The 12,800-nt window shown below is 45.7% G+C and overlaps 1 protein-coding gene across 4 annotated transcripts in view; it reads right to left on the bottom strand.

Annotated features, from left to right (window-relative positions):
• Nucleotides 1-278: 278 nt before the first annotated feature.
• The window catches only part of LOC128758573 (transmembrane protein 266-like), a 33,328-nt gene continuing 20,806 nt past the window's right edge, over nt 279-12,800 (bottom strand). For all 4 annotated transcript variants that reach the window (XM_053864658.1, XM_053864657.1, XM_053864661.1 and 1 more), the window contains 8 exons: nt 9,709-9,866; nt 9,306-9,379; nt 8,406-8,462; nt 8,120-8,258; nt 7,035-7,150; nt 5,972-6,167; nt 1,981-2,043; nt 279-1,691 (listed from right to left, as the gene is read on the bottom strand). In XM_053864658.1, the coding sequence (XP_053720633.1) occupies nt 1,108-1,691; nt 1,981-2,043; nt 5,972-6,167; nt 7,035-7,150; nt 8,120-8,258; nt 8,406-8,462; nt 9,306-9,379; nt 9,709-9,866 (1,387 nt within the window). In that variant the 3' untranslated portion in view covers nt 279-1,107. The remainder of the gene's footprint in view (nt 1,692-1,980; nt 2,044-5,971; nt 6,168-7,034; nt 7,151-8,119; nt 8,259-8,405; nt 8,463-9,305; nt 9,380-9,708; nt 9,867-12,800) is intronic.

Below are 12,800 nucleotides of genomic sequence, written 5' to 3'. Positions count from 1 at the left end.
GAAAAGTAAAAAAAAAAAGAAGCGGAAGAGTGAGAGGTAGTGAAGGGTAGATGAGGTATCATGAAACAGAATTGCAGGGTTGTTAAAACGTCATTTTCAGAGGCCAATTGATGGCGCTCTTGGTTTAGAAATGATGTAAGTCTACAGCAGACAGTGCCATCTGCTGGCCTCTGAAAATCAGGACACTGTTTTGTGAAACATCATCAACCCACCACCAGTGAGAGGACAAGAAATAAAAAGTATCTAGGAAGAAGAAATGACAGAAAGAAAATCTGCTGATAAATGAGGGAAGAAAATGAACGACTGTAATGATGAGGGAACGAAGAAAAGAAATGTACCAAGAATAAGAAAGGAAAGAAAAGAGAAATGAGGGAGAAAGGTTAAAAGGAAAGTACAGTAGATGAAGGAAAGAAACAAAGCACAAGAAATAATCTGTATATTTAAGTGAACAAAAGTAAGGTTGAGGGCAGGAAAATGGGGTGGATACAAACTAATAGTTGAAACTAGTGACAAACCAATGAGGCCTCATGAAACAGTGTCCTCATTTTTGGAGTTTTCATTGAAATACTTGGTCCAACCCACGATTTTCCAATTTTGAAGCAGAGGGCACCATCTAGTGGGCTCTGAAAATGAGGTCTCTGTTTCATGAAGCCCATCACTACCCATCACTGCCGGAAACCTAGCCAAAAGAAGAATGGAGAGGAAAGGGTACAGAAGGAAGGTAAACACAAATGTTAGGCAAGGGATTCAAAAACAACATAAGGAAATGTAATGTTGAATGAAAATAGAGAACAGGTGTTTAAAGAGCTGGTAAGTGAGACAGAAGGAGAGAAGAGGAAAAGAAGGAGGTGAGTATTCAAGTGTAGTTCAAAGGCAGCAGGACATCATCAGAGGGAACACTGAACCTCGGCGCTCGTCTCTCCGCAGCGTTATCGCGGACTAACGTTTCCAAAATGAGCAGTTGGTAGTTTGAACGCAGCCATTTTGAGTTAAGGATCAGTGTTGGCTAAAAGCTAAGGCTCTAGCTCAGACCTGGCTGAGATCGGACTCACTCCCGCGTGGCCTGGTTTTAAAGCTTCCCCACCGCTCCAGAGCTTCCAGCGTTGGCTATGTGTCGGACAGAGGGGCGTCGGCAGGAGCCAGGAGCCTGCGCTTCTCCTCCATGGAGGGCTCTGTGGCGCCGCCCTGCAGGTGGATCAGGGGCTTGGTCTGTAGCAACACACAGCCCCGCCCCTGATCTCTCCGCTCCACCTGGTTCCTGCAGTTGAAGATGTTTATTCTGTGGTCCAGCTCTGGACTGGCCGTCTCTGATCCAGTGGGACTGGGGAGTTTGAGGTTGACCGGGTCCACTGACAAGCCTTTTCGAGCCAGACAGGACTCCTCAGAGAGGGAGGACAGCAGTTCCTGCACCACCACACTTGGGTTCCTGTGAGGCTCAGCGGGGGGGCAGCAGCTGTAGGTCAGGCTCGGCTCCTTCCTGCTGCAGTCTGTCAAGGAAGATGCCGGCGTGTAGCTACTGCGAGGCCGAGCCGTCAGGCTTCCGCTGGACCGAGAGATGCTGGTGTCACTCATGGTGCTGCCCACACGCTCCATGGCCAGCGTGGCGTTCACCTGTGCGGGGTTGGTGGGCAGGTGGACGTCGATGGCTGCGGTGGTGATGATCCGAGTACCAAAACCGGCTCCTCCTGTGTCTGGAGGAAAAACAAATATTGACTTGGTCGTGTGAGTGAAGTGTAGAACCAAAAGTGAGGGAGAATGACTCTACACAGCTACAGGTTCTGAAGGTTACGACCTTAAATCCAGAACACAATCTCTCTCTTAAGGTGTCAGCTTGTCAAGTGGACTTTAAGAGTTGTAAAATAATGAACAATAAAAAATAAATAAAATTAAAATAAATAAAGAAGTGAGCTGTTCTCCAAGTGCCACGTCCAGAGTTGCTTTTTGGGTTTTAGCATGAGTGTTTTGATCATGCAGACTCACCACTGGTGGCTTCACTGTAGTACTGGCTGATGTAGTTGTTCATGTCGTCACGTACCAGTGGATCTGGAGAGCAGACAACACAATATCAAACTCAGAGTTTGGGAAACTGACATCAGCTTTTTGACCCATGATCTGCTTTTGTCCTGGCAACCAATGTGACCGACTTCTTCAGGAATGAAACAGGACAATCTGCAGATGCGGCAATGAAATTTCATTACGACCAAGAGTTGTGAATTAAGCTATTTGTGGATCAGGTTGCTGTCCGCATATAAACCCGGTCCAACCGTCGCTTACTTTTCTGGGCACATTTTAGACTGGAGCAGGACTCCACTTTTTAAACAGACTACGGATGATCAAAGTGCTCTGCTGTTATCACATCCTGGGCACAGAAAGAAAAATCCTGGGGAGATTTTCAGGTCAGGTGCCCTTCCGACACTGGTCGGCTTCTGCTGAACACCTCATGCTCCTTGCTACTATTTTCCTTCCCATTTGGGGAGTCTGCTTTTTCCAATGTGGGCCTTCACTTATCGGTGCTCTTCTCCAACCCATATTTACTAACATGGCGTAATATACTGACTACGGAAAAGTGGGGTTTTTGTTGCGTGTTGACACATAGGCGTGTCAGTGGAGGACATGACATTTTTCATTGCACAGCCGTTTGAGCGACTTGAGAACGTCAACCTCCGCCTTATTTTTACTCTACGCCCATGGTGTCAGGAAAAGCCGTGGAAGGCTGAACATGTGCTTCAATTGAAAGCCTATTGCGTCACCACGCAACGCTGACGGCTGCCTTTGGCGTCACTATAGGACGCAAAAGTCCACTTTCCCAAAGTCAATATATTACAGCATGGGAGGGCAGGGTTCAGAGGTCATGTGGAATCATGGCTGGACTTAGTTTGGACTAGAGTTGTGGGGGGGGTTTCGTGACCTTACAAAGGCTGCTATTCCAAAGTTTGAGCCGTTAAAAGTGTTCACGGCTCGTATCACTCTTGTACGATGTCACATTTACGATCGGTCGTTTGTTTACAACCACATATTGACAGAAGTCACTTCGCTGGCATGTGAGAAGAGGCCGCTCTTCATGCTGCATTAAGCGGACCGGGACTGAAAAAGTGGGGCACTGATGGTAGCGAGGAAGATTGGGGAGCTCTTTGTGGAGGCCAGCGTGTCCCTCCACTGGTGGCTCGGCGGCGCTCTTCTCCTCGCTTCATTGGTCTTGAGCTGGCTGTCTGCCGGCTGAGTGCCAAGCCAGAGTAGCCTGAGTGCTAGCCCTGGTCCCCGGGGACGCGCCGCAGACTCTGATGGGTAATTTCATTTATTTTTCAGCCTAAAATATTAATCCCTGAGCCAAACCCCGCGGAGGAAGCATTGCACTCACTGAAACAAGAGCGAGACAATCGCTCGGCAATTAATAACACATGAGTCTTCAGGAGGAGGAAATAAAGAACGGGCCGTCCGAGCCATGCGGGAGACGCTCGGTTCTGTGACAGGCGAGCTAGCGGGTCGTCCGCGTGAGAGGAGGAGCGACTTTTCACAGTTCCAGATATGAATTTTTAACCGGTGTCACTTCTACATCACTGCTCAAATAACCAGGTGGAGATGGGAATATGCAAGTCAGCCGCTGCTTTTGATATCGGCAGGTTTGATGGAGATTCACGTCCTCAAGGATTGCGATTTAAACCAAAGAAACCAAACATTTTAAACCAAATGAATTTCATATTTTTAATCTATTGATGAGCTGAGCTTGCATAGCTTTCACAATTCCTGATTTATTCAGATGAATTTAGAGAAAAATAAAGCAAGCAGTTACTTTTATTAAATACTGACAGACTTTTTTGTTGCACCTTAAATAAGTCAATCAGGACTTTTAACGTCTACTTCTTTCTATTTTTTTCAATTTATTTTTCATTATTTATTTACTTTTATCTAAACTGCTAGTTCTTGAGCTACTTTTGGTGTCACACAGGTTTCCACACTTGACTAGTGTTGCAGTACAGTCTCAGTCTCAGGATTTTACCAGTCGAGTCTGCTGCAGTAAAAAAAAAAAAAAAAAAATCACAAATGTGTTGGATTATGGAGTTAAAATGCAGCCAATAACTTTCTGCATTTTGTTTTGAGAAGTGCTGATTGCCACCTACGTGCCTGTTAAAACCATCTGTGCACTCCTTTGATGATCTTGTTTATCGTTGAGAGGGGAGAATGTGGAGCGCCACCTGGCCACGCCAAGCTGGCTCTGAAGGCAGCATTCAGGCTCTCAGTCATCTACTTTATTTCCTGTACATGTGTAGATCTTAAACATTTTATTGTACTACAAACAGCAAATTGTTTTTTAGCTCTGGCTCTTGATGGGAAAGACAGGAACAATTGCAGCTCACCATTCCTGACAGGAGTTGGCCTCACCAACCACCTGAAACAAGTGACAAGCAGACTAATGTGTCTGTAATCTGTCTTGACATGCTCTGGTCTTGACCCCCACTCAGGTGGTCTCGACGATAACACCACACCTGAGGCCAGTGGAGGTGGCTTAGGCATCTTTTTAGGGTGTCACATGGACGACTCCCTGGTGAGGTGTCCATTGGGGCGAGGGGGGCGAGTAATGGAAGACGGATGGTTGCTTCGTCTTTTCCAATGTCATCATCTCTTGATGCCACATGGTTGATAAGTCGTGATGGGTAGATGAGGTTTCATGAAACAGTGTCCTGATTTTCTAGGCCACCAGATGGCACTGTGTGCTGTAAAATGTTTGGACTTGACCAACTAGTTAAATGAAACCTCACATCATTTTAAAACCAAGAGCGCTATCTAGTGGCCTGTGAAAATGTGGACAATGTTTCTTCACTGCAGTACTGCTTCATGATACCTCACCCATGCATCACCACTGATGAGGCTTCATGAAACAATAAGACTCCATTAGATAGCACTCTTTGGTTTGGAGCAAACATTATTTTTAAACCTACAGTGCCACCTACTGACCTCTGAAAGTGAGGGACACTGTTTCATGATCAGCCCTTCACGACATGTGAGCAATGTCAACACTTTGCCAAGGACCGGAGTGTGGTTTGGGTGGCGGTCTGACACAAAAATGGGGCGACAGATGCCAAGACAAGCTCATGGTTGCAATGATAGATATCTAAATGAGTGTAAGTTGACCTGAGGTGACCTGGAGTACAGTGAGCCTCCTCCGTGCTCCGGTAAAAAGCCAGTTTGTTCCTGCGAGCCAGATTGCCTCCCACATGCCCTGGGGGTAGTGCTGCGGCCACGGCGCTGCCCTGTTGCGGTTTGCAGGTGAATGGGAACAGATGTTGACAGCAGCCCGCCAACACGGCCCAAAGCACAGAGCACTCTGTCGCTCAAAGAGCCCAAGCAGGCTGGGTCAGGAGGGGAGCGGGTGAGGGAGACATTAGAGGCTGCTGCTGCTGCTGCTGCTGCAGGCGGTCGGGGGAACACGCCTGCTGGATCCTAAAAGCTTTTCTGCTCCGGTATTGATCCCGGCGAGCCTGCGGTCAGGAGGCTGTTACGTGTGAGCGCGGAGGGCTAAGAGCCCGGCCCCGAAGACCCTCCAGGGCTACTGCTCCACATTAACTCTACACTGCTCCAGCATCCACTTGGCCTGATGTTACACCATCAGGGACTTTTTGTTCCACACGATTATGTACATAGTTGAGTCGGCTGGGTGAAGGTCTGTCATCTGTGCCGCGCACCTGAGGGGACAGCGCGGCTCAGCTCAGGTGAAGTAAAGCCTGGAGGAAGTCAGGAGCTGAGGTTGCCCAACTATACTTCTGCTTTTTTACATGCAAATAATTTACCGAAAGATCTCCGACCATTTTAATGTGATATCTGATATATATATATAAGAATTATGACTTCTTGATCCCGGATCTGTTCCTTCCTTTGGACGATTAAAAGGCGACTATTGTATACTCTCTGATTTTAAAAGACCTAAACGCTCATAGAAGCTAATGAAACGCCACTGCCCAACAGCGCCCCCTACCTGCAGTCGTGAGCGGCTCCCTGGGATTCCTCAGAGCCGCCTCGTCGTCGGACTCGGCGGGAGTCGCGCCCTCGACGACCTGAAAGCTCCTGCCCTGTTTGCTCCAGACGTGATGGATCTGCATTGCCGCCTCCCGCTCCGCAGCCAGGTCCACGTCCTGCTGGGCCAAGTGGGCGCGCAGCTGCCGGATCTCGAACTGAGCGTGGTGAAATGTGAAGAGGGAACTATCAGATAGGTGGCACGTATTTTTGCGATTAAAATCACCTCAATATTTGTATGACATGAAACACTGAAAACGATCATCCAGACGTTCAATAATTGTACGAAATATTCGGGGCATTTACCAAGACAGCATTGAAAATTTGAATATCAAAACACTTATACAGTGATCTACAGTGTGCTGTCCAGTCCATCCTAACCATGACCGCAACCCTGAAGTAAGAAGAAATGTGGAGGTTTGCTGCCATCGTCTGGTCAAAAACAGAATAGCACGCTTAAGTCAATGATCAAATAACTTGTGAACTGAATTTTTATCATTTCATAATATGATATTAATAGTTTAATTAGCTGTGGATACTACATATCCAAGTATTTTCTATCGACAATCGACAATGTGTTTCTCTTCACTCTCATAGTTTTTGAGAAATAATGACAAATTAATTAGACATTAAATTCCTATGTGCTAAAACATTTATATTTAATATACATCCTCATCTTCCGCAACTATCCGAATGTATTTCAGGTGCGTAATTCTAAACGCGCGACAGCATCGCCCTCGTGTGGTAGAAATCGGGACTAACACTAAAGTTCGATGACAATATTTTCATGTGAAATAACTTTCTTCTCAGGAACAATGATGCATTCGTGACCTCAAATTTCCCCTTGTAATGAGTGTCATGAGGATTTAGTTTAGGTGACCAGACTCAGCTGTGCTGGTCTGTGACAATCAGAGGGATTCTTCCAGTCACAGGAAGCTGCTAGTGATGTAAAATTTGGATCCAAAAATAAACGTGTAGCTTTGTGATCAAGCTCTTTTCCTGGCGACAGCGGGAAGTGAACTCACGGCCTGTTCTTGGCAGATCTGAGTGAGACGCTCCAGCTGCTCCTCCCTCACTGCCTTGGTCTTCTCGCACTGCTGGATCTCCAACTCCATCTCCACCTTCACCTGCAGCACGTACGCTGGGAGAACGAGAGTCAAAATGAAAGGGTCAAATATGAGATGACCCCTCTGCTCCTCTGCCACCTCCACCGATCTTGACCATGATGTCGTCGCACCTTCAACATGAAACCCCATCCTCTTCATCTCCAACACTCTTGGACCAACAAAGCTTCACTACTACCATGACGTCACGATTTCCACAAACATGCATGTGTTCTCATCAGATTTGAAGCCCTTACACGTTCCTTGACCTCACAAACTCATGTTCGCTTCCCTCATTGTTGCCTGAGAAAGACTTCATTTTCCACTGACAGAAGCCTTTCTTGAAACCGCTTTGCTGTTTTGGACCGTCGAGAGGCTTGCGGCGCTCCACTCGCGCCGAGCTGCTACCTATTTGTGCTGGTGGAATGTTTGCGTGGGATTCGTGGCTGTGTTCTTCGGAGGCCGTCTGAGATGGAAACTCAATCACTCACAGATATCAAACCCAGCAGGTCGAGGTGTGGAGGAGGGAAAATCAGGAGTTCATACCTCGGAAAACAAGAGTGGAGCTGAATGTTAAAGAGGGACGCGGCCGCTGCTGCACATCGATCCTCCGGCGTCGATCGATGACACACAAACCAAGAGTTATTCTGAAACTTTTAAGGCGACGTGCTGGACGGCGGTTAAGACTCCTGGTATGGAATCTATCGGGTCATGAACAGACCGACGGCAGATATGTTCACCTAGTTGCTGGTCTGAATCTGCTTAACCAGAGATCTGAGAATTTTGTTGTTGTCACCAAGTATACTATATCAAAGTAACTGTGGCAACACTGCACCTGGTGAAGGTGAAGAACCTTCATTTCAGATGAGCTGAGCTTCATCCCAACTGGGTCACGGGCCTCCAAAACAAAAACCATCTCACCCTGCACTGAGAAACTCGGTTCATAAAAGGACTGCTGTAGCCCTGAACACCGCCGAGCGAAGAGAGCAACACAGTTTGGGACTGACCGTCGATGATCCTCTTCACCCTCCAGATGCGAAGAGTGATGATGAGGCTGATAGCATCCCAGGGGCTGCTGGGGCCGTTGGCCACCGTAGAGGCCACCATGGGGGCCAGCGACAGCACAATGACGGCGCCATCGAACACCTGAGACCATGACGGCAAAATACAAGCCTTATTAAGCAACACAGGAGTGGAATTGTCGGACAAAATAAAAACGCCTCTAAACACTAGAGGTGTTTTTATTTTTTCAGTTTATTACTTGTAAGTGACGCACTGACATTGAACTCTCACCTCAACCTTGTTCTCGATGTAGTCCCAGATCCCCAGAACGATGATTCTGAAGACGGTCTAACAACAGACAGAAGAATCATTTGTCACATTTTTTTTTTTTTTTTTACACCAAGTGCGCCACCTACAGGCCTTTGAAAATGAGGCCACAATAGAGCCAGCTCCTGACAGAGGACAACATCAAGCATTCTGAGAGTATCTTCAGCTGCCAGGTCAGACGTTTGGTACAGTTGGTAAGAAATAATAGTTTTTAAAATCCTTGAATTCTCACTCAAAAGTTCTTTTATAGATTTTATTTTTCTCCTTTCCCGTTGTCTGTTTTTAGTCCCACATTTTTAGAAATAAGCTAAAGTAAATAAGATCCTTTTAGTGAGTCCATGAAATAAACACTTTGTTACAAAGCGCCTTCATATCATAGAACACTATAGTTCTGTTACCAAGATAGTCACCACTTGGGACCTAATATTTGTACAGCGAATACAGAGAATTAAATAACATATATGCGATAAGATTTTACGCACCTTAAGTCATGGCCTGTTTACATTTTTTTTTCTTTTTATATCCTTGTTTTTTTTTCATATTTTAGTACAAAATGTGATTTAAGTGTATTTGGTGTATTTTTCTTCTGTCATATACTTCTGAGGACCAATTCTTGGAAATACAGTTCCTTGTGGGGACACTTTGCTGGCCATGTTGAGGTTAAGGCTCAATTTGAAAATTAAAACTTCAAAATAACTGTTATTATAACTCAACGTCAGTTTAGGTCCTACATAAGGTTAGCTACAGTATTTGTTTTGAATGGTTAGGTTTAGGGTAAGAGGCTGGGGAAATGGTTATGGCAATGAGAGGTCCACTCAAAGACAAGTCAAACGTCTGTGTGTGCTATGTGTGTGCAGGTCTCACCTCGGAGAAGAAGAGCGAAAGGATGACAAGGCTGATCCAGTGAATGATGCTGGCAAACTGGAAAGCGTTGGAAACTAGTAAAATAATAAAATATGACAATGTAAATGACAAAATGGAAAAATATCAAAATGTTTGACCATAAAAGCACACATAAAAACATGTCAGTGAACACAGCTGAGGTCCTAAATGAGCTGACATCAAAAAAATAAATAATAATAAACATAGTGTATATTACATACAAATAAAATTAATAGAGTTCTTTTATAAAATGTGCCAAATTAAGTCCAAAACCTGTGTCAAATATCACCTCAAGTAGTAATTAAATATAAGCCGGTAGCAGCGGGATCACGTTTAATATAGACAGTTTATAATGCATACTAACACTATAGAAAACAAACGTTACATTGAAGCAGTTTGGTGTCGATGAGCAGCTCCAGCGACAGGAACAGAACCACCAGGATCACGCTGGCCACCAGGACGCAGTTGAAGCCCGCGCTCAGCAGACAGACCTGCCACAGCGCCACCTGGCGGCCGCAGCAGGGCTTCAGCCAGTTGGAGTAGCTGCAAAAAAGTTTGAGAGGCGCTGTTAGTCAAGATGGCCTGCAGGGGTGGAAATGTGCGGGGAATGAAGAATCGCGGTCATTGAAGGGACCGGACACTGAGGCTCTGTGAGGACCAGAATATTGATGCTGCGCTTTTCAAACTGCGATGAAGGAGCTCAGTGTTGAGGCAGGAGGAGCAGCCGGAGTCTGAGACGCCCGAGAAGCATCACACCAGGTTCCAGGTTCAATTTCAACATGATTTCAGAGCATCACTTGGGCCAGAGATGATCTGTCAGTGGGAGCGGAACCGTCACCTCTCACCAGCTGGAGTGGAAATTTGGCTCGGTGATGCACATTTCCATTCTGCACCGGCAGGAAGGAGCAACATGCCAGCAGGTCACATGACTTTGAGCACGTCTTCATTAGCTGGTATCCTGTTGCTCGGAGCCAATGAAGGCGTCTGCAGGGGGGCGATGCTGGCGTCTAAGACGGACGAAATTAGATCTTTATTTTGTTTCGTTTGTTCCACAACCTTGTCTCATCAACATAAACCAGAGCTCCAAGCTTCCTGAAAGTGTCTTTGAAATGTTATCAGTTAGAAATGTCATATTTGTAAGATATTTTGATAATAAATGATAAACGATAAATACAGAACCTCTTTGGTGAAGTCATAAATGTATTTTAAAATTATTATTATTATTGTTCTTAGTAGCAGAATAAAATTTAAAAAATGCACGAATCAGGTCCAAAAAAGTTGAAGTTGGAATTTAAATAAATATATTTAATAAATATATTTTATACATTGAAGTCAATCATCTATGAATTCCCCACGAACACACCACTTTCTCACACAGACAAAACGCATCAGTGACGGACGTTGGTGTTGAACTAAACAGTGAAGGTGAAAGAAGCACCGGGGCTCTCAGACCTGCAGCCGGCACTTTCTTTTCTGCTGTGTTTGGCTGTTTTAGAGTGTTGGGTGCATAACCTCCAGCCAATAACAGGAACTGTGGGCAGCAATGGAGGGGAACCGACCGCTGGCACAGCGAATATTTTCACCCCAACTTTGTCTGCTTGTTTGTATCTGAGAGGGGAAATGACTTTCACACGCTGCTGTAGCAGAAGAGAGCTGACACACACTGACACGTATCTTCCTATCAATGGATATTAAACAGCATTTTAGATGAACATAGGAGTCAAACCAGTCTGCAAAATTTTCCTCTGCAAAGCTGGGGTTGAAGAATTGGTGTTTGAGAGGGAACATGGAGCGCAGTAAGATCCCTCAGCGAGGCAGCCGCTGCAGGATCAGATTGATGGTGTGGGGATATTAAAATGAGTCAACAAGGTCATAAACCTGAGTTATCTGCTGATATTGATGGTCCACGGCGTCACACACTCGCCGGGCAGCGCAGAGCAACACAACACACACACACCCGAGAGCAGATGGGCGAGATATATCAGTCCTCGCAGAGCTGGAGCTTCTCAGGTGAAAGAAAAATAGACTCAGTGAAGGGGAAGTGGACGCTGACCGATGAGGATGATGTTGGTGACCTGCGGACTGGGTGTGTGGTGGAGACATCTCACAGTAAACATGAGTGATTCCACCTACAGATGTCGGCCAGAGGACACAACCATCTCAGCACTGTGATCGCATCTAAAACTCCTGATCCTGGTCGTAATGGTTTTGCAGATAAACCATGACTGGACCGGACTGTCAGCCGAGTGTGTTGTTTATTTTATGGCAGAGATGATGATGTCATCTCTCAATAATCGCAAAGTAATAACAAATGGAAACGGGCATAAAGTCACATTTTCTTTTTGCGCATTTCCACTAGACTATTTGACTGTTGACGCGGAGGTCGCCTGCACTACATTGTCTATGGTAAGACAGTTATTAGTATAACTTGTTAAAATTCTTGCGGGAAAAACTCAACTTCAACATGTGTTCTAAACTCTTCTCTCTCTTTCTCTCTTATTCTCTGTTGAGCTTCTCAACTGCTCTTCTCTATATGTTCTTCACAGTACACTCAAAAGCTGTTGTTATTCAATGGCCATCAAAACAGAGGACAAATTTGTGCAACTTCCAACACTCTCCACTGATGTGGAGTGACAACTCTTGAGGTGACATGCTGGGGCTATGACATCATTTTCAAAAAGTTGTAGTTTTATTGTACAGAGATGAGAAATCTGCCCAGTCTGGCGCGCAATCTGAAAAGGTGCCAGAGTCTCAAAAAACCATTTTGACGCATAACTTGAGCGAAAACAACCAAGGAAAGTCAGCAGAATAAGAACAGAAAGTTCAGACAGTTGGTCGACCCTAGTTTGCTGCAGACAGTTGGAGCCGGTGACCCAGAGAGGAATCACTGGATGTCCTTTTGAGGAAGATCCAAGTCGATGCCTCACGAAAAAGCCTTGAGCTGCGGCGAGTAGTTTCCTTCATGTGTCAGTTTCCTGCCGCTCCGGAGATTGAGTGAAGCTCATTAGGAGAGTAGACGTGATCGATACTCATGTGTCCAGTGGACCCGGGTAACAGGACCGGCGCCAACAGTGTCATCAAAACAACGTGGTCAAGCAACGAAACCTTCAAACGCACACGGTATATTTGTCAGAAAAAAGCAATGTTGCAATATGCTAGAATATACGACTCCATCTGTTTCTTTAAAGAAAAAAAATGTAATTTCACTTTTCGCCCGAGTGAAGGTGAGATGGATCCACCTGGGTCGACTTCTTCCTATAGGCTTCTGTAATGAGTTCCGGCAAAAACAAGTTGTCTCCTGTCCAGCGACCGATTTACCAACATGGATTTGGAAGGGAGAAGTTCCGCAGGGGGATTGAGTTCCAGAGATTTCTAGCCACAGAAGTTGAAGTGCCGTCTGGGTGGATGTCGAGCTTCTAAGAAACAGCACCTGAAACTGTCAAACACTGATCTGTTGCCTGAGACACCCGTCTCTCC

Source organism: Synchiropus splendidus, chromosome 5, assembly GCF_027744825.2.
Source record: "Synchiropus splendidus isolate RoL2022-P1 chromosome 5, RoL_Sspl_1.0, whole genome shotgun sequence".
Lineage (NCBI taxonomy): Eukaryota > Metazoa > Chordata > Actinopteri > Syngnathiformes > Callionymidae > Synchiropus > Synchiropus splendidus.
This window is presented reverse-complemented; position numbering and strand designations above follow the sequence as displayed.